The sequence below is a fragment of the Hoplias malabaricus genome, chromosome 1, assembly GCF_029633855.1.
Source record: "Hoplias malabaricus isolate fHopMal1 chromosome 1, fHopMal1.hap1, whole genome shotgun sequence".
Classification (NCBI taxonomy): Eukaryota; Metazoa; Chordata; class Actinopteri; order Characiformes; family Erythrinidae; genus Hoplias; species Hoplias malabaricus.
The window spans coordinates 66,597,315-66,620,338 of NC_089800.1; the positions used below are offsets into that span (position 1 = coordinate 66,597,315).

General features: G+C 38.5%; 1 protein-coding gene across 3 annotated transcripts in view; it reads left to right on the forward strand.

Moving 5' to 3' along the window:
• Positions 1-23,024, forward strand: part of hhat (hedgehog acyltransferase) — a 60,249-nt gene that overhangs the window by 5,627 nt on the left and 31,598 nt on the right. For 2 of the 3 annotated variants that reach the window (XM_066682012.1, XM_066682006.1), the window contains exons 3-8: positions 2,652-2,719; positions 3,218-3,331; positions 3,605-3,799; positions 8,109-8,369; positions 9,193-9,355; positions 11,432-11,582. In XM_066682012.1, the coding sequence (XP_066538109.1) occupies positions 2,652-2,719; positions 3,218-3,331; positions 3,605-3,799; positions 8,109-8,369; positions 9,193-9,355; positions 11,432-11,582 (952 nt within the window). Of the gene's footprint in view, positions 1-1,464; positions 1,512-2,651; positions 2,720-3,217; positions 3,332-3,604; positions 3,800-8,108; positions 8,370-9,192; positions 9,356-11,431; positions 11,583-23,024 lie in introns of those variants that run through there. The other variant, XM_066682020.1, reaches the window with a different exon arrangement.

Consider the following 23,024-nt stretch of genomic DNA (forward strand, 5'->3'; position numbering starts at 1 on the left):
AGAAGAAGGTGTCACTGCAGCAAGGTGGGAGCAAACTACTTAGATACCATTGATTTCCATCAAGTGTTAATATGCAGTGGTCTACAAACATTTAGACATATCGTGTACATTTTGCTAATGCGTGTCATTTGATTCAAGCAGCTGTTCAGAGCACAACCCCGAAGTTGACTAGAATGATAAAAGTGGCTAAACCCAATTGTTATTCTGTGTATGGTTTAATATGGCTATTTTTCATGGACGATTCTAACATTGATCATGTACCTCAGTCCTTTGCTGTTTTTCTTTGTTTTCTTTCAAGGACTCTGCAGTAATTCTCTCATTATCTCTTGAATAGAATTATTGATGGTCTTTTATTATTATTATTATTATTATTATCGTTACACTTATATAGCGCCTTTCTAGACACCCAAGGACGCTTTACAATCTACACTGCTCAGAACGCTCAATTCACACACACTGGTGAGAAGCGGCAGCCAAACGCGCACAGCGTACTCTCAACCAGAAACGACCGTCCACCTGGAGGACTGCATCGGGCACTAGGACTTCACCCAGGACAGAGCGCCAATCCACATCTGGGCACACACACATTCACTCACAAACCAGGACAGTTATTACTTTACTTGGGTCTTACTGTGCCATGTCAGAGTCCATAAGCCATAAGCCATTAATTTTGACACCCTTCAGAGACACACTCTCGGCTGTGATTTGTGTTGGGGTTTTTACAATCCAGTCACACAACTGATGCTTCCAACTTCAGATGAGGTTTTGCTAATGATGAGGTTTTTCATCATTATGCCGTAGTGAAATACTTATCTCTCATTCTAATTAGTGTAATCTAGGCTTTGTTCCAAGACCAACAAACACACAAGCCATGTCCTTCTCCTGCCAGTTTGAGCTGAGGATGTCTTTACAATGCAGAGGCAAGACAAGAGTGTAGAATGAATAGATTTTGACACATTTTCATAAATTCAGGTTTTTGACGGTCTAAAAGTAATTAATTCAATTTCAAAATATTGTAACAAATATCAGAGGGAGGTTGGACACCAACATAAATGTTTTTTACTTTCTGGATATTTTTTTAAATTTATGTGATCTGTGTTTTTCTTTTTGTAGGTTTTTTAGAAAGCACTTCCCAATCCCTTTCATTTTTAGTAAACAAAAGTTTACTAGTGAAAGGTTCATGTTCGTTTTCTGCTGGGGATTGATGTCCTCAGTGGGCATTGATCAATGAAATGTTAAATTAACCCACTGGTTAAATGTAGCAGTTCATTTTGTGTTTGGAATAACCTTCAGTCTTCTTCAATGTGTTGATTCTAAGGAGGATTAAGACTGTGGGGCAGTTTTTCTTCATTGAGCCACTTGGTGGCGCGTTGAGTCCGCTTCTTCTTACTGTATTGTAGTTTCTTCCTCCTCATTTCATTGTTTGTGCGCTACAGATTTGAGCCTGCTGATGCACCATGCAGGAGAGCCTTCTGTCGAGGTGATGAGAGGTCCACTTCGAAAGAGAGAGAGTGAGGGAGAGACAGAGAGAGAAACTGACACTGCAATGCAGAGGGAGAGAAAAAGAAAGAGAGGACATGTAGTGTAGCTACGGGCTTCTCTCTGATTAGTCAGCATAACAAGCTGATCCAATAACACACACACACACAAACACACACACTCAGTCTGCTCAACAAAAGTTTGCCTTCTGTTGAAAACCGACTTCACGGTTCATATTCAGTTATGATTTAGTTAAAAGGCACATAAGTATTACATTTTGGTGATAAAGATGAACAAAACACTAAAAAATACTTTTATTGATTTCAACAACACACTACAGCAACACAATAAATGTAATATAACTAGAAATTTGTTATAATTATATAATTACCACAGTGATGACAGAAGTGGCAAATCATCTATAAACATTTGCTTATTTGGGGAACACTAGTAACTTACAAAAATTATGACTTTTCTATAAAAATAATGTAGAATATAAATCTAACATAGAACCTAAGTGCAAATAAACAGCACATGTAAACAGTTACATTAAAGCTTCACAGTAAATAACAAATCAAATGCAGAATTGTTGCTGTGATGAGTCGGTGTAGTTTATCTGCTCGGCTGTTGAACTATTCTCACAGCGTTCTTGATTTTCCTCATCCTCGACAAGGTGATTCTGCTTAAGGTGATGAAACAGATTAGTTGTGTTTCCCCCTTCTGTTATAGGCTTTTTTTCATTTCTTACATAACGCCATGGTTTATTGTACATCTGATGTTTTATAACCAAACCATCTCCACACGACTGAAGTCACTCCCCCTTTTTTGGAGCACAATCCTCCACCTCAGAGCCACTTTCCACCATACGTATATATAACTCACTATTATCACGATATATATTTTCTTTATTGTTTATAAACAATTATGATGATATTATTGCGAACGACATGATACGGCAAAGCCCTGTATTCAGTTATGCAGGATTTTTTACATTTAAAGACGGTGAGAAAACAGACAGTGACTTAAATCAGGCTTTGAACCCACACCCCCAGGACCTGAAGAATAATGTACATTTTCTTATGGAAATCTATATGAAATATGGATATGTTAGAGGCATGAGGGGTGTGATGTCATATCTGAGTGATGTAGTGTCATGTTTGTTTGATTGGCAGCACATGAGAAGAGTCTAGACAGAGAGGTACAGCTGGACAAGGGCTTTCTCATCTGGGGCTTCAGAAAGGTATGAAACCATGGTGCACGGGGTTGGAATTTCAAAGTCATGAAATATTAAAAAATTGAAGAGTTACCTTAAGTAAGATTTTTGTAACGTGATTTACAATGTGGTGAATTTTGTGACAAGTATTTGTTAAAGAAGGACAACTATATTTTACCTTACTTTATTGCCTCTGTAACATTACACATTGTCACATTTAAGAGCCGTGAGATCTCTGACCTGCGTGGTCCACCTGTCCTGTACATTTATATATGAGTTTCTTTTATGTTTCAGTCAAGGAGCTGCACATTGGAGTAGAGAATCATAGAAATGGGCCAAATAAACAAAAAATTAAAGTTAATTTAATAAGTTATAAGCTAACTCTTCAAAACCCTTTTTTTGACTAATATTACATACAATGTGAAACTTCATCAAAAATATCTCGTGTCTCTTAAAGATTTAAAAAAATATGTATTTGTTTTTATTTCTCTCTTAGTAAATTCTCATGTGTGAGTTTTTCTTCAGGACCCAACAGATTTTGAATGGAGCTTCTGGTGTGAGTGGGCATGGCAGTCACTTATCTGGTCTCTGATTGGTCATGCTGTTGTGTCCAGAGTGTTTGGTGTTTACCTGCCTCAGGTAAGTAGGTGTCAGTGAATCTTAAGTAAAAGGTCCAGAGAAAACTGTGTGTGGTGTAACAGGCTTAATTGGTTGTACGTAATGGGTAACTAATGTGGCAGACTAGGGTTCAGTTCCCTGCTTAGGCTGGAGCACCACAGTACACCATAAAGGGTTCTTGAACAAGACTCCTAATTCTGCTTTCCCTTGCTAGAGTAACATGATTAAAATTGTAAGCTCGTCTGCATAAGAGCACATGTAAAGTTTTTTCCATACTGTGTGTGACTGTTACAGTACAGAAAGGCCTTCCTCACATTCTATGGTATGCTGGCAGCTTGGTGGCTTCTCGGCTTGAGGGGCATGGCTGTTCTGATGCTCCATCTCAGTGTTTCGTTGGCCTTTGCTCAGCTCCATAATCCTGCCGTTTCCTGGGGATGTACCCTCTTAATGCTCTCAACTCTGCACATCAAAAGCTTGCAGGACATACAGGTGTGTAGTTCAGTGTGTAAATCCTGATTTTATTAAGCTTTTTTATTTTTACACAGTAGAAAGTAAATGAATGGATGTCCTTCCAACATCTGTTTGAAGTATAAAGGTACTATATGTATTCAAATTAGGGAAAAATATGCTTGTGCACATACATTTGGGGATCTAGGGCACCTACCAAATCTCAAACTGTGAGATAAACAACAATGACAATGTAATTGGGGCTGCCTAGGTCAGAAAGCATGGAATTCAACAAGCCATTCAAATTCTGACATCAGAAAGAGGTCATCGGTATTGTCTATGAGATATACTGGCTGGAACACGTAACTACTGTTACTCTCATAGCTCCAGCAGAATACACTGGTTTTTTTAAATACATTTTTAAAATAAATACCATTTAAGGATAAAGTCAAGTCAATAAAACTGCCACTGTCATTAATCATGTCTGTCTCCACAGAATAATGAAATCCATGATTAATTAATTGTACAATTTTACAGCCCTATTGCTGAACTAATGGGCTGATTTGGATTCACCACATTTGTATACCCAGTGGCAGCAATCAATCAATCTAGTTAATGCAAGCCTACGAGCAGGTCTCCGAGGAAAATGCAGAGTCATATTTAATCAATGCTCGGAGGCTTCATGCAGAAAAGCATCCAATGTGGATTTGGTTGCTGGAGACTGGTGATATGGGCGGTGTAAGAAGAGTGGGTCACCATCTGCAGTGCTGTGCTCAGAGAATGTAGATTGGACTGATACAAAGACTGCATTGGACACACACACCTCAAATATCTTACACACACACACACACAAATACACACTGGTTCTCTCTCTCTCTCTCTCATAAAGTGCTCAGTGCTGCACAAAAGTCAGACAGCACTCTTTACTTGTTTCATATGTGAACCTAGTTTTCATAGCATTTTTTAAGAGATATTTGTGGGTAGATTAGATGTAAAAACTCCCTTTCATAAGGAAAGGAGGAGTTAACTTATTGAAGAATATACAGAATCTGGGACTTTTAAGAAAATTGCGAGACCTGGCAGATCAACAAAGGAACCCCCATCAAAGCCTATATAAAGTTATGAATTGTTTTTCTCTCCCTCACTAATGCCAGAATTATAAAATGTATACACTCATAACCACTCCACACTGAGAGTATAGAACTCTTTCTCTAGCTCCCTCTCACCCTCTCTATCTTTTACTGAGATGTCACATAACCCATTACTAGAGCCCCATAAATCAGCAGTAACTGAATCTCCAGTAAAATCCTGTACAGACAATCCTATATAAAGCTTTACAATGTTTTAAAGTATAGCATTTAGAAAATTACCCCTTGTTTTTATAGTGAATCTTAACAGGTACTCAAATGATGGAATGTGTAGCTTACAAATACAAGCACTACTTCTGTTAAAGGATTTCCTGACAGTGCTTTATCTCATTGTCTTTGCTGTGGCGTGATTTTGTTTTAGTTGAAGGAATACTCAAGCGTTCATTTGAAGAAATGTAATCCAACACTGATTAGAAATTGTGACTATAAACACATTTCAACATCTATTCTATTATGCTGGTAAACTGGTTCCTTATTATGTTTTTTCCCTCTATACCACCTTAAGCCAACACTGTTTGTATCCATCTAATTTTCAAACCACACCTTTCTTCTTTCTCAGATGTAGTCATTGAAAATAAGAAATATTGAGACTATAATTGTTATCTGAGGCATATTTTTAAAGGTATCCTACTCTGATTAAAAGTATTTGATTAATAATTCGCTAAGCATGTTGAGCTTTTCAATAGAATTATAGTCTTTACTAGGAGTGGGAATTGCCAATGACTAAATATTTGGGAGAAAATTAGTAAATAAAGTGTAAAATAATAATTTTACAGTAAAAATAAATAAATAAATAAATGTACAATGTACAATATGGAAAGTATTTCAAATATTAAAATTATGACATTAATGTAGCAGCCTTATAAGTTTGAAATTCCTGCATTACTAAATTAGCCTGCTTACATAATTAACATATTTCCTGATAACTCTTATCTATTAAGTAATGTCAAATATATGAAATAGTACATATAAAAGGTGAACAAATTTGACACTACTAAGGTATGCCCATTTCTTGTTTGCCAATTAACACATTAGCCTCATAACTCTTGCATATCTCTAGACTAAATAACAAAGCTTTGGGACTATTTTTAATCTGCAGTATAACCTGGATCTGTAATTTATTAATTCTCTTATTGAAAAATGAAAAAGGAATTATATTTAATGTTTTCACTGACCAACTTTGAATGTGATACCTAAAGCACATTTAACATGTAGGGACAAGTGCAAAATTCATGTATAAAAGGATCATTTTTCAAACCAGGACTCATTTTGCATGTGCTACAACAGCATGGCTTTATAGCCACAGCATGTGTGTTTCCATACCCTGCCAGCAGTTCAGGTCCGCAGAGAAGCTGACAAGAGTGACCACATACTTTTGAGCAGTTGAAGTCTTGTATCAGCAAGAACGGGCAAATATGCCATTACGTATCCTCAGTTCTCAAATTATTAAAAAAGTATGCTTAAAAGGAAAAGTGATGAGGCACAGCGATTAAACATTTCTGTGCACAATTATTTGCCCGTGTTTTGCAGACACCAAATTTGATTTTAAATTAGAAGGTACAAATTTTGGAAATTGAAAATACTGGATATTCTCTGAGCATGTTAGTTAAATCAAGGTTCTAGAGAAGTAACAAATCACAGATCTTTGCTTTTTCTGCATCTTACAAGAAAATCCCTACTTTTCTGTAAATAGGGGTTTGTATAAAACTTCAGATGTTTTTTTTACACTCTTTGAGGACAAGGTGAAATTAGTCTTCTTTAACTTCTTTAATGTTGAGAAGCTTTTCCCTGATTAGCATACGTTTAGCACCACATCTGTTAGCCGCTCCTTTGAGTTTGCTCTGTCATTGCTTTCTTATTGCTGAGCCTCTTTACTCAAGAGACAATTTAGCCATTGCTATCATCTGCTGAAGTGAAGGGAAAAAAGTGAGGGGGAAGAACTGCTAGAAATTTTTTTGGTTGGAATGTCTGCCTATATTTTAGTGCTATCTTTCTGTTAGAGGAGTGGGTATGGATTTATGTTTTGTGCACTGATAAATGGTTCTGGCTGAAGTGATTTTTTTTCCATTGCCTGCTGCTCAGTTCTACCTGGGAGCACGCTTATTTTTCTGTATTAGATAAACTCAGGTTGTTGCTGGAAAACGATAAAGACCAGGAAAATACTGAAAAAGGAGCAGTATCTTATGCCACTACTTACTTGTATTTGATAAAATGTGTATGTTTTGCCACTTCATTAAGCAATCTTTAAGATAGCCACAAAGCTTTTTTTAACCTCTCTCTCTCTCTCTCTCTCTCTCTCTCTCTCTCTCTCTCTCTCTCTCTCTCTCTCTCTCTCTCTCTCTCTCTCTATATATATATATATATATATATATATATATATATATATATATATATATATATATATATATATATATATATATATATATATATTTTATCTCTCTCACACTGCAGTTTCCATGCTCAGGGGTAATAGTGGAGATACGGTTAGACTACTGCTGACAGAGCTATGATATATGAAGCAATAAAGAGGAATTTATGTTGGAAAGACAACCCAGCTCCTTGTTTCAAGCTCCCAGCAGCGGGACTGTGTCAGCTTTCCTGTTTACGAACCTAAATCACCTCACACCTGCTGCAATGTTTTCACCTTAAAGCTGCTCAATTACAGATATGGATTTCTGCACACAGCAGTGTAGCTGATGATATGGGTCATCATTGGCAAGCAAACTAATGCTGCTGAGGTCTGGGCTTAATATTTATATAAGACAGTGGCTAATCCTGTATTAATTATAATTGGCACTTTAAATCCTGGCACTGCTGTGACCAGTTATATTAAAGAGCAATCAATCATTTTTCTTCAATTATCATATTAACAGTATGAAAATAGGCGTTATAATATTTAAATAATTGTCAAGTAATTGCCATATTTTGGAGGTAAAAATGACTCTATAAAAATGCTCTAATTAGATCTATTTTAGGACTCTAATAATGTTTCATCATTTACACTGAGTGAAAGAGTAAATTTATCTTCAACAACTTCATACAATATGAAATAATAATAATAAAAAAAATTCAGTTAGCATCTGCTGATCTTATCGCCAACCCATAACCCTTGTTTGGTTTCTGATCTCTGACCTGTTCTTGTTTGGTTATTTTTAAGGGGGTTTTCACTGTTATTAAACAAACATGGCTGTCTCTCTCCACAGCGAGACTGGTACGACTCAGACGAGCGCTACTACCTCCTGCTGTTCAGTTCTGCAGTGTGTTCTCTTCGCTGTGTCAGCTTCAGCCTGGAGCTCTGCTGGAACCCACTGCTGGTCAGGCATCCAACCCACCACTGCTCTCATCTACAATTCAGGAATATTAGAACTTTTATAATGCAGCTGTACAACCTCACAGCTTATTGTTTCTACCATCCCCTCTTCTACAATGGACCCATCATTACTTACAAAGACTTCAACCAGCAGGTTAGTCTGATAGGTGTAAAAGTGTACAATATTCCGTAAATCCTACAGTTTTGCCAGCACCCTTTATAATTTATGATTTCAGCTAATTTGGGGGTTGTGTGGACTTCCAGTATTACCCAGGGCCAACATTTGTTATCTCTGTAGAAAGGCAATGACCAAATGGGCCAATCTAGAACAGCTGCACATGAGCTCTAATTCACTATGTATAGTTAGCAACAAAAGGGTATAAAGATACTGGCTCCATACATGTAAACACAGATGTCTCACATTTTATAATCATCCTCTAAACTTTACCTGAAGCTGCACGTTTTGAATGCTAACTTAGAGCAGGTGTTGTTTTTTTATAAGGAGAAAGTTGGAGGTGGTACAGAAGAGGTGTGTGTGTGAGAGAGATGGGTGTAGGCCAAGGGGCAGACTCAGGTGCTGACTCAGACTGAGAGCAGGGTAGTGCAGTAGTGCTGAGCTCAATAGCGTGAAAAACACTGCTGTGAACAGACACACACACACACACACACACAGAGACACCGGTGTAAAGCTTTAGAAATGTTTCCAGTATTTCAGTGCTCTATTCTCTACCTCAAAATTTGGAATTACAATTGTTGAAAACATTAAGGCTTGTTTAAGAAATATTAGACCAAAAAAAAACCCCGACTTTTCTTTTCCCATTCAGTGCTGCCAGGTAGACACATTAATATCCAGTCAGAGATCAGGAATAACTTTTACTACATTCCTTGTGAAGATGGCTTTGTTGAACAGACTGATATAAAGGAAATTGGACACACACTAACACTTCCGATTCTATTTCCCCATCTTGTCTCTGCAGATGGAGCAGCCACTGTGTAGGGTGTCATTAATGTGGATGTTGAGCAGAATCCTTCGTGTGTTTGTATGGTGGTGTTTGGCTGAGCTCATGATCCACCTCATGTACATGCATGCCATCCAGAACAACGAAACCTACCTCAACATCCTTCCACCCTGGGCTCTGGGTAAGTTTCGGGTGTCTGGGAGAGCCACGATTCTGTGCATGTATTCAAAATATAATAATATAGACCTGGTTTTGCATCACAATCTCTATTCATTAATAAAGGTATTGAGTGCACAAAGCAGTCACTGTTTATGGCCAAGGCACACATATGGTAAAGTTCAAAATTCAGCCAACACCCTTCTTTTAGTTAACGCCCTGTCGAATTAGCGATTAAGTAAAAGATATGTATTCTTCTTAGGAAATTATATATAAGATATAGAAGACCTGAAGATATCATCAACTGCAAGAATGATCTAGGGTGAAACTTCAAAAGTATGAAAAACTGAACACAATCTCCTAATAAAAAGAATGAAAGTTTAGACTTAAAGAAAACACCATAACATACCTTAGAGATACTTATGGCAAATAAATTAAAATAAAATTTCTATCTTTTGAATCTAAAGCTCAGTTATTTTCTAAAATCACAGATGTCGTTACTATGGAAATACACACACATTTAAAATTAAACAGCTATAAAATGTTATCTTTCTGTCTCCTATTTACATAGTACTATGATCAAATGCTGTGATTACAGTGGTATATTATGGTACAGAGTATTGAACAAAACAGTTGTGTGTCACAGAAGGTAAGCTTTGCAAAGTTCAGTCTAAAGTACACACTGTCCACTGAGGTTAATGAAGGCCACAGCTCTGGGGGGAAAAAAAAGATTTTGTGTGTGTGTGTGTGTGTGTGTGTGTGTGTAATTGTATGTGGATGAGGCTAAACCGGTAAGGATTGAGAATATTGATATATGTAAATATATTTTATAAGCCATATAGATTACAAGGTAGATATATTATTATTATTATTATTATTATTATTATAATATAAAAACTGCTGCTTTTGTTTGAAAATTAAGTTCAACCCTGTTACATCTGTTTAAAAAAAATCAAGGAAACGTGTTTCTGTGTGGGTTCTGATCTGTTTGACAAACTGTTATTTATAGATCTGAATCCGGATACTCTTTTTAGCTTTAAAACAAAATAATTTTGTCCACTTCTATATATGAGTGTCTCATACAAAGGCAGCAAGCACATAAGGAAGTCTATTTATATCACTAACACTGCTCTCCTGTGAATTCCACTTTCCAGCGGGGCCTAAGGTCTGTATACACTGAGTTAATGCAGAATCACAGTTCCTCTCGCTGCTGTCAGCTTTCCTCTTATTAATAATCCAGGGCTGTGGATGGATGTGGGTGTAGCTGTACTCTCTGGGGGTGGGGTTTACGCTTCTGGGACACTTTAGTCTTTTATGAGAGGTGGACTGTAAAGGGACAGAAGGAGAAAAACGCTGCTGCCAAACTCGCCTTGTTTTCAATTAAATTCCTATAAGTGTTCCTTATTTTCTTCTGTTCCATTTCTCTGTAGCTGTCACTACTGCCTCTTATGACCATCACTTCTTTCCTGTTGTTTCTCTTTTTCATCATTCTCCTTAGTTTTGTCATTCTCCACAGCCACCCCCCCCCCCTTCTGTTATTCTGTCCCTTTTGTTTGTACCTTTCTTTACCCTCTTTCTGTCTCTCAGTTCAACAATATAAACAGCATCCCTTATATGGTGTTTTAAAGGTTTACAGGCTTTTGGATCACATCTCTTTCTCCCCCCTTCCCTCTGTTGTCTCTCTTCCCCTTTCTTTCTTTCTTTCTTTCTTTCTTTCTCACTTGCTCTTTTTCCTTCTATATATTCTGCCTGTCTGTCTATACTACATCTGTTTTCTTTCTGTCTTCATCTTTTACTTTTACCCTTTCGTCTTCCCTTTCTCTTTTTCTGAGGGACATGAGACAGACACTGTGAGGCTATTTCAGACTTCAGCGGAGTCCCGTTTGAGGCTGGAGTTTGTTTTATCAGAGCACTCATGACATAGTTCGCTTTTAGGAGAAATGGTGCATTAATGGATGTTTTGAATATGTCGATGACACAGACGTGCTAAAATTTCACTGGTTAAATGATATGTTTGCGTGCGCGTATTTAAGCACATTATTTTCAAGCACATTATTGTCAAGTGTCTCTCTCTCTCTCTTTCTCTCTCTCTCTCTCATAGGAGGTTTGGCTCTAGCCATGGTTCAGTTTTTCTATGTCAAGTATCTGGTGTTGTTTGGGGCAGTGTCTGTGCTGGTCACTCTGGACGGACTGGAGCCACCCCCACTGCCCCGCTGTGTGAGCATCATGTACAGCTTCAGAGCGATGTGGAGGTGAGACGAGCACACACACACACACACACAAGCATACTGTCCATCACACCCACCCATAACCTTTAGTATTTGACTTTTCTTGCCCCCAAGTCTTCTATTTTAGAAAACCTTTCACTTCGGTTGAGCACCAACTGTTGCAATGGCATTTAATATTTCCTTTTCCATCTAGCCATTAGTCCTTTTATTTAGACACTATGACTTAGTAATAGAACATTTGCAGATTGTAATACATGGTATATAAATGTAAGATTGTGAGGAAATGTAAGAATGTTGATAATCTATTGACACCTAGAGGCCTGGGTATGTCCATGATTTATACCAAGTCAACTGTGAAGTCCACCTTAAACATGCCTGCACCTGTGTGGTGAACCCACTCTATGGAGCATAAAGTAGGGGAGTGCAAAGCTATTCAATTCTCAAACTTAGTAAGTTATATTTTATAGAAAGATAAATGTAAAAATAATAAATTATCACTTTTGTAACTTCCACAGTCAACGACAGCCTTCTTGACTTTATTGTAGAAAGTAAAAAGTGCAAGACGTCTGGTTTAATGTAGGGATTCTAGAGCATTCTGTCCTGTACTTGGAATGAAATTACCAAAACAAGTTGCAAGTATCAGAACCTCATACGACCTGCAGAGGGCACACCTACTCTACATTTAGTCTTCATGTTTTACAGTAAAGAGATGCACTTAGGAGAACCATGCCCTCCCTACCCCTTCACACACACCAGCACCCACCGATAAATACAAGACAGCCACATATAAAATTCATGCAGCGTCTTAAGTATTTTATATCACTTGGCTCATAAATAGCTGCGGCTCATGCAACTGTGAGGTGCTGGTTAAGAGCGTGCTCACTCAGACTGTTCAGGCGCGACTGGTCTCTCCCGTGAGGAATTACAAAACATGCTCATACATGCAGTCCTCCTCCAGCCTGATTGAGTTTTTGTGCTAAAAGCCTGCTATAATTCAAAGCTGTGCTGCCTTTTCGGGAACAGGGATATTACAGCATTCTGGGCTTTAGTGTAGGGGTTCAAGGGCATTGTAGAATTTAATGTAGGAGTTCATCCTTCTAGATGTTAATTTTTTAATTCTAGATTTTTTTTTCTTAAGGTTGCTGTTCTAGAGCTGTTCAGATATTACAAAATATTGAGGCCTTTATTTTTGGGATTCTATAGTATTCTAGATTTTATTATAGATGCTAAAACATAAACAAAATAAATAAATATTTAACTATATTTTATTTATTTATTTAAATAATAAATATTTATTTGAATGCTGGACATCCCTAGAGATTCTACAATATTTTAAGGGATTCTAGAGCGTTCTAGACTTCATTGTAGGATATAGACCATTATAGGATTCTTAACTAACAATCTCTTTGAACCATTTCAGTCCGGATTCCCTCCCTTCCACAGCACTGAAACTGCCGTAATAAAAATGTGGAATGGTCTTCTTTTAGCTGTCGATTCTGACTCTCTCTGTATCCTATTACTATTAGATAGTAAGCCACCCCATTCTTCTATCCAGGCTGCGAGATCTGGGCATTGATGGTTTCATCCTAGATTGGTTTACATTCTATCTAACTGACAGAAAACAATTCATTACCCTTTCTGGTTACACTTCTTACACTTCTCCTGTTACTCAAGGTGTACCTCAAGGATCAGTCCTTGGGCCCCTTCTTTTCATTGTATACATGCTTCCCCTTGAATCTTGACTTTCACTGCTATGCGGATGACATCCAGATTTATTTTAGTACTAAATCCATTAATAACCCACCTCTTGACCAGTTAGAAACCTGTTTATCAGAAATCAGAAAATGGATGAATCACTACATTCTCATGTTAAATAGTGACAAGACTGAACTCTTGCTAATCGGTTCCACATCAATTCTCAAAAAAGTTGGTTCCCTTTCTCTCTCTATTGATAATTCAAGTGTATCTCCTTCTTCCCTGGTACATAATCTGGGTGTCCTCCTCGACCTCCTCTTTCACTTGGTGCCCACATCAGTTCTATAATAAAAACGTTATATTTTCATCTGCATAATATTGCCAAAATCAGGCCATCTCTTTTTCAATCTGCTGCTGAAATCCTTATTCATGCCTTCATCTCCACCCGTTTAGACTACAGCAACTCTCTTCTTTGGCATCAGCTCTTCCTCTTTCCACAGACTTCAGATTGTCCAGAATTCTTCTGCCCGCCTTCTCACACGCACTCGCTCTCACCAACACATCACCCCTGTTCTCCAACATCTTCACTGGCTTCCCATAACGTACCGTAGTCAATTCAAAATACTTCTTCTCACTTACAAAGCTCTAAATAACATTGCTGCTTCATACCTGTCTGCTCTTCTCCTTCCCTACATGCTCACACTCAGGTCTTCCTCAGCCGGGCTGCTCACTGTCCCTCCTTCCAACCTTCACAGCTGTGGTGATCGCGCTTATTCTAGATCTGCTCCGCACAACATTTTCCAATTCTCATTATATTCAAATCAAACCTAAAACAATATCTTTTCTCCCTTGTTTATAGTACTCCTCAAACTTAATCTTTTCATGCTTGTTCTGTTTGTTAATGTTTTGTATTCTGAATTTGCTGTTTTGTATTTCTTTGAATATGTTCTATATGTTAACTATTGTAAGCGTTTTTGAGTTCTTGAAAAGTGCTATATAATATAATGTATTATTATTATTATTATTATTATTATTATTAATGCAGGAACTTCACTGTGCTGTTTATTGTTATAGTACTGTAGATTTTAATGTAGACCTTCAGCTATGTTTGTTTTGCTTTGTTGTAGGAACTGTATCATTGTCGTTTTTAAAACTAATTTAAGTAGTCTTAATTCGGCGCAGGAGGTAGGTGTCGCGTCACACAGCTCCAGAGACCTGTTTGTGGGTTCATTACAGATAATGAATGAATGAATGAAGTAGTCTTAATTCTATTGTAGGGGCTCTAATATATTTTGCTGATTTAATATAGGGTACCATTAATCTAGACCAGTGATTCTCAAACTGTCTGGGTGGTTGCAGTCATTCTTTGTAGAAGACTGTAACAATTCTGGCAGCACAGGTGCTCAGGAACCCAAAGAGGCATTCTGTAAATTACTTCTTTGGTAGTCAGTAGACTTTACTGATTCAGTCACTAAAAATCCAAAAATGTTTCTTAGGGTACCCTAAGCAAAAACAAAAACCCTAACATAACCCTAAAGTTATGTGTAAATTACATAATGTTTCAGTTTTCATAATTATGCTCCAGTGAAATTCATTGGTGTCATAGAAAAATACAATGTGCTACACATACACCATAGTTGATTACGTCTGTAAGGCAGCGTTCCTCCGCTTTTTTTGTTTCCAAGGAGGGAAAACGATCCTCCAGTTATTTTGAGATATCTGTGTAAAGAAAGCCCAGTTTCAGTTACTTACTGCACATAAGTAAAGGCTAGAGACAGAGGTGAGCAATTTGGATTTTATTATAAAATGGGCAAAGCAAAAATGAGAAAAACAAGCTGAGACCAAGCCAGAGAAATACTCCGAAGCCCAGAAGGACTAAATTCAGAGGGAAAAATAGAGAATTCTGTACACGTGAAGACAAAATAGAAGAAAACACTTGGCTGAATCATTAAAGCCCTAAAACAAGGTTTAACACAGTGACGCCCCTCCTTCACCTACTGCTACTAGTGCAGAGAGCTGCTGTGAGCACCAGTCGCCATACTGTTTTCACCTGTAGCCTATACATAACTGATATTGACCTTTTTTGTTTTTTTCTTTCTTTCAAAATGCTTTTTGCCCATAAAGTTTATGTTCCCATAACTGTATAGTTGTGTTTAAAACATTCAGTTTAGGCCTAGTTAAAATACAAGCAGGATTTTGCCTTATGCCCCCAGAACAGAGGAAGAACCAGGGGCGCACATGTTTCTGTGGTAGAAAACATATGTGGAACTTGGAGGATTTGGTTTGATAATAGGTGGTACTTGGTCTAAAAAGTTTGAGGACCACTGATCTAGACAGTAACTTAAATAACCCAAAGCATTGTAGGCTATAATCTATGGAATCCAATGCATTGTAGACCCTAAACTAAGAAGTCACAAGAATTGTGAGAACTGTCCTCCGGGGAATCCAGAAGATTGTAGACCGTAATCTATGGAATCTAGAGCACTGTAAACTATGGAATCCTGAGCATTCTAGACTGAAATCTACGGAATCCATATCTAAACGAAACTAATTCATTACATTGCAGATGTAATCTGTGGAGTCCAGATCATTGTAGACTATAATGTAGGACGTTCAGAGCATTGTAGACCCTAACCAAAGAGATCTAGAGAATTGTCAACTGTCCTCTAGGGAATCCAGAGGGTTGCAGACTGTAATCTGTGGATTCCACAGCACTGTAAACTAATCTAGGAAATCCAGAGCATTGTAAACCCTAATACAGAGAATTGAAACTGTCCTCTAGGGAATCCAGAGGATTGTAGACTGTAATTTGCGGAATCTAGAGCATTGTAAACTCTAATCAATGGAATCCTGAACAATGTAGACTGTAATCAGTGTAATCCATATCATTTCAGACTGTAATCTAGGGAAGCCAGTGTATTGCAGATATAATCTGTAAAATCCAGAGCATTGTAGGCTGTAATCTAGTGACTGTAGGGTTCCATGAGTTCTAAGACAAAGGGTTTAATTTCAGGTTTAAGCCCCGATTCCAGAAACTCTAAAGCATTCTATATGGATATTAGTGCAGTTTTTATGCTCAAGTGGTCTCTGATGTAACACACATGATTCAGCTCATGAAGGGCTTTATAATTAGCTGATGAGTGTGTTAGAGCAGGTGTGTTGGAGCTGGAAGACACTGCATCTGCAGCACTGGGGACTGGGAAGTAACATAACTGTATTAAATGTGTTTTCAGTATCATTCCCTACATGCTTATAAAGCAATTAAAGGTTTAGTAACTCCTACTAATAAAAGTGTATTTTTATTACACACTCTGTACTTTCATATTTTAAATTAATTTGAAGACACATGAACTGTGATTTACATCCATCAAAGATATTGTCTGTAGAGAAATAGCCTTGCAGCTATTAAAAGCACCAAAATATAGCATGCAGCTACTTCTATTGTTTTGTGCTGACAATGGCATAGCTATAAAGTAACCCCCATACAATTGTAAAGCAGCTTAAGGACTTGGGACGCCTCAGATGTGTGGGACACTAATGCTGAGAAGCTGCCTGCTCAGGGACATCATTGTTAATCACTTCAATATGGAAATGAAGTTTATAGTGATTGTGAGCTTTTGTGGGAAATTTAATGGGTCACACATGCTCAGTGGCAAGTGTAGGCTACAAGGGTATACAGGCCACAAGCACTGGGCTTTTTAGCATTGGAACTGTGTTCTCTGGAATGATGGAGCTCCATACAGTACCTCTGAGATGAGTTGGTGATCTAGAACCAATCATCCAATATCAGTACCTGGCCTCACTGATGTTATCTTGGCTGAATACAATCAAGTCCTCGAAGCAATGCTTCAACATCTAGTGAAAAGTGGCTAGGAATAGTAGGAGCTATTAAGAGGGTCCAAACCCTCATTAAAACCCTTCAGAGGAAAAGTTGTATGAGCAAGTGTCCACATACTTTTGCCTAAGGGTGAAAGAGTGACAGAGAGATAAATGGCTGTTGAGACGAGTAGCTGAGTTGGCAGGCTAGGATGTGGCATATTCACCAGGGTATAAAAGCTCTACTGTAGTTTCTGTCTGTCAAACACACTGAGTCTCACTCAGGTTCACGCTCTCTCTGTTTCTCTCCTCATCTCACTTCTTCCTCTGTATCTCCGGACACACATCTGCCTGAGCCAAGAGGAGACAGCACTTCACGCAGCAGAAAGGAAGTGGAAAGGAAATGACACCCTGATGATTATTCTAAAGCTCAGAGAGTGATTTTTGTAATCTGTGATTCTTGCTGCTCATCACTCTAATGACAGGAAATTTCGTCCCACACTTTTGGCTGAGAGAGTGTCCAAAATGATATGAGAGAAAGATTGGCAGCTGCTTTTTGTTTAAAAAGAACATACAGTATCACAGACGCGAAGTGAATCCTCAGTGGCAGTGAGAGTTTTTATCCTGCTTTGTGGATACAAGTTTTTGTACTTTTCAGCCACAAGAACATTAGTGAGGTCAGGTCCAGATGTTGGATCTGGATCTCAAACAGCTCTTCTTCCCTTCCCAGAGGTGTTGAAATGAACTCCAATGTCCAGTGCTTGGGATTTCTACCATTAGCCGGCACTTGCCACTGTGCATGACTACTTTCATAAACAATATCAGTAACACCACAGCATGTGCATGTTTATTACCAGCTTTTCCTTTTACATTCTAATGTCCATTAGATCTAGAGCACATTTTCATCCAATTACACAAGGCCAAACACTCCCCACCATTGACATGAGCAATTGGGCTGCCTAACAAAACCACTGCAGTTCGGTCAGAGTTTAGAAATCAGTGGCAGTATTTTTGCTGGATTTAAATCATATGCCCGGTTGATAATTGCTTAAAATACAGAACCACCTGGGGTTAAACTAATCCAGCTCAAGCAGGTCTTTAGATATTGTTATAACATAAGAAATATGTGTGTTTCTTAGGTCCAGGCATAAATATTATTGTGGGCACTAAAATCTGTTTACATAATGTCATAGTGGGAACTTGTTTTTCTTTTGGGGATAAAAAGCATGACCCCATAATGTAAATCATTGCAGTTTTAAGGTGAAAACATGTTAAGGTTAGGATAGTAATAGTTAGGGTTAAGGTTAAGGAAAGACTACATGAATTCTACGGAGGACCATGTCCCCTGAAACCATGATGTCCCCTGAGACGTCTGTATGTTTTAGCTGGTTTATGTGAAATGTCAGGACCATTACTTCTCACTTCTAAGGACAACGCAGTGTACGTGTAGTGTTCATTTGCTACATTTATCATGACATCTATGGAAAGTCCTTACAAGTAGTAAGTAGGAGCCAACATTTGTGTGTGTGTGTGTTTACTAGCCAGTTTTCTGTGGCCTGGTTTCTTTGGCCAAGCAGATGGAAGGTGACTGGTTGATCTGAAGAGGCTGTTCATTTAGCCCTGAACCAATCTGCTCAGTCTGGCCCTTCTCTGTCTAATGAGACACACACACACATACAAACCCTGAGTTTGCAAATTGGCATGCTTAAATTCAGTGAGATGGTTATGGCTTACAATGCAGGATTATGGATGCTCCTGGTCACTTTTTGATTTCTGATCAAAAGTTTCTAATTCCCAAATCCTCTAATTATGTATAGAGAACCTACTGCTTATTTGCCAAATTGAACATAATTGGAAAAAGGGAAAAGTTTTAAATTTTATGTTTAACTCATTTTCACTTAAGCAGAGCATGTCATTTGTCATTTCACCACTTTTTTTTGTACTTCCATGAGAAATACATATTTTGCATAGCAGGAGTTCTGACTTTAGCAAGACCCTTAAGCCTAATCTCAAGCCTGCCTTAAAACAATAAGAATCCTATTTTTGTGTTTTTAGTGGGCAATGCCCACCGCAGCTCACTCATAGAAACATTCTTGTTGGACAATCCTTAACATTGGCCTAAAGTCATACTTCCTACACCTTGCTTAGACAAATGCACCTAATGTAATGTGTAATAAGGACAGTAAGGCTACGTTCACGCAGTAGGTAAAAGTGGCCCAAGTATTATTTTGTGACCAAATCTGACTTTTTGTTCTGCTATTCACCAAAGGGCGAGGCTTCAGGCTCATTGACCAGAAGGAAATGTCTGCCTGTTTCACACAAAACACTTTCTTTTTTATTAAATGTATGGAAAGTGCCGTTTCCATGCTCTAAACATTCATTCATTGTCTGTAAGCTCTTATCCAGTTCAGGGTCACAGTGGGTACAGAGCCTACTCGGAATCTCTGGGTGCAAGGCGGGAACACACCCTGGAGGGGGCACCAGTCCTTCACAGGGCAACACACACTCACACCTACAGAAATGTTTGAGTCGCCAATCCACGTGAAACACACACAGACACGGGGGGAATACACCAAACTCCTCACAGACAGTGACCCAGAGTGGGACTCGAACCCCCAACCCCAGATCCCTGGAGGTGTGTTGCAGAGCGACAATACCTGTTGTGCCACCAGGCCACGATGTTCTAAACACCTCAAATTAAAATGAAAATGCTTATATAGTCTGGAAATCATTCTCTATTGTTCAGGGGGGTGTAAAAGTCATATGAATTCCAATCTGGCCGTTCAGACCACAGATCGCATGTTGATTGGAATAATACCACAAATGAAAGTGGCCCATATCTGATTTCAGATTTCAGTTCAGTTTGTTCACACAGCAACACAAGACACATCCGTGTCACATATGAAGAAACAGAGTGGGTACATTCACACAGCTGGTGAAAGAGGCCAAAACCCAAGTGTCACTGAAATGAACCCCCTTGTGGAGCAATTCCACAATGTGAGAGATATAGCACTACTTGTGGTGCATTCTTAACCATAAGTGAGTGGTTATGTATGAGTGAGTGAGTAATTTACAAGCCAGTTCCATGAAGTGCTTTGCATCTAAAAATAAGGCTTCGTATTTCACTGCAGAAGCCATTCTTCTGTGGACCTAAGCTCTGTTTGGCACACATTCATATTTTCCACTTATTTATATTTTTACAGTGAGACTGAGGAGTAGTTTCTTCTCTCTGAAAATGGACTTGTTAATAGGCACTTTTATTTGACCTTTCCATTTTGTGACTGGCATTTTACTGCTAATCAAATGTCGGATGAAATGGATTTTGCCAAAATGGCGGCTAACCTTAGTGAGGGGCAAAATCTGAGAGAGTCATTAGCCCCAGCTCTGACCTCACAGATAATCACAGGCTTTTGCAAGCTGGAGACCCCTAGATCTTCATAAAATTGTAAGCATTATGATACTCTAACTCTCACTCACATCAATAATGTAGATCACTGCACAATCCAATCAATCAGGTTCTTTTGAAATGAAGAGTATAAAAACTTTTCCTCTTTTTTTTGTACATTTGATCAGCTTTGTAGTTCTACAATTACAGACTGTAGTCCACCTGTTTCCCTGTGTACTTTCTTATACTCATTTCACCCTTTTCTTCAATGATCAGGACCGCCACAGAGCAAATTCTAACAGCACTGCTGTATCTGATCCACTCATATCAGCACAACACACACTAACAAATCACCACCACGTCAGTGTCTGCAGCGCTGAGAGTGACCCATCACCCAAATCACACCTGCTCTGTGGGCGGTCCTGACCATTGGAAAACAGGGGGAACTGGCGATAAGTAAGTATGCAAAGAAACAGGTGGACTACATTCTGTAATTATAGAACTATACAGTGCTCCTGTATGGCCAGTGGTGTCGACAATGAGTAGGTGTTCCTAATAATTCAGTGTAGAAACTGGAAGGAACATTTCTATAAGTATTTGATTGCATTCCCAAAGGTATTGGATGAAGCTCCATTGCTCCACAGAACACAGTTCCATTGTTCCATAGCCCATCACTATAGGAATATATACTCCACTTGTTGCTTGCTGACATTTCGCTTGACACTGGGCACTGCTCCAGAGTGTCCCATAGTGGTAATGCTTTTCTAAGAATTCTGCACTGGAAGCCATAGGCCTCCAGTTGTGGCTGAATGCCATGAGACCTTCACAGCAATGTTCCTGTATATTGTGTAAAGCCCACTCAGAACAAATGAAGTTGTTAATGCAACAAAACGGTCAGATACTCTTTATTGTAAAGAGCCAATATAGTGTAGTAAATGTGAAAACTACACTGAGTCTTCACTGAGTCTCCAATACACTTAAAAGGAGAATATCAATGAGAGTCTAGTGAGCCCTCTTTCGGCCAGTTAGATCCCTTTCAAACACCTGAGACTACTGGACAGACATTTTGTGGCATGACTGGGATTTGAACCAAAATCTCACCTTCACAGTGCTTTTCTCAGCTTTATGACTGACAGAGATTGCTGGAATAAATCATGCTCATCCATAAAAGATACTAAATGATCTAACACACACACAGACACACACTCTTTTCAGTTGATGAAATACTTTCTGCTGTTCCACCTGTTCTTGCTCTCTGCGTAATGATGCTGCAGTCCCAGTGATACCTACTTAGCATTAATTGCAAATTTCTTAAGGGGGGAGCAATTCTTTTTTACTATGTGTTCAGGTCCTTGTGGTGTCTGTTCTCCATCTCTTTCAAACACAATCTTCACATCCGTTCATCTCCATCCTGTATGTTCTTATATTTATATATATATATATATATATATATATATATATATATAAATATAAAGCTATTATTATTAGTCAGCATATGGCCTCATTCTCTCTGGGATTTGTGAATGTCGTTTTCTCTCAAAAGCTCAAAAGCAGTTAGCTACAGGGCTATTAAAGCTCCAATTTAGAACTGCTAACACAGCTCCCCCACCACCCTGGCACTAGCAGGAGTTTTACTAACAGATCACACAGGACACTCACATTGTACGGTTGTTTTTTGTTCCTCAAAATGATCACTTATTGTGTTCTTATAATAATGCTGTCATTCCAAAACCATTTTCTATACGATATGAAACATTTGGCATACTGACACCTAGTGGCCTGAGTGTGTTAGATTTTCTAACCTGGCTGCTCCATATATTGAGGACCTGGTCGACAGAGCAGAATCACGTTCATTCCACAACAGTAAAATAATCTGATACTTTATCTCATGTGAGTTGCACTAAAAAGATATTCACTTTCAAAACTGTTATTTGCTACTTTTATAGTTTGGTAAAAAAAAAATAAAAAAGGGTTGATTGTTCCTTGTAAGCGATGATTGTGCTAGATCAGGCCATGGGCAGCTCGTTAAAGCTCAGGAAGAGTTGCTCACAGCCTCATCCTCCATATGCTGCCAAACCTTTTCTGAAGGCTGTCTGTTCTCTCATTCTGGGCTGCAGCTGGAGCTGAGGGATGCTCCAGATCCCTAACAGTCGTTCAAAGGCTCATAACGTTTAATGACAAGCCAGAAATATTTTGCTCTTATTGGTGGTGTAAGTTTCTTGACTATTCTAAGTTTCTAGAAGGTCATCTCATATTTAGACAACATTCTCATAGTAGAAACACTCCTTCACCAAAAAGACTACATGTCCAGCAGTTAAGTTACAGCCCCTTGCCATTGAATACTGCTTAGACTCATGTTCAGCTGCTCCAGTATAGCTTTTTCTGTTGGCAGGGCTTTTGTAATGAAGATTTGCGCCTGTTAAATGTCACTGTTCACAATGGGTCCACGTTAAAGTACTCTCAATTATTTTAAGAGGTGTCTAAAAACCACTAGTGTATGAGATTGGACCAGTTGGCAATGAAGAGTCCCATGGGAATGTCCTAGACAGACCCCTGCTGATTCAATAGGC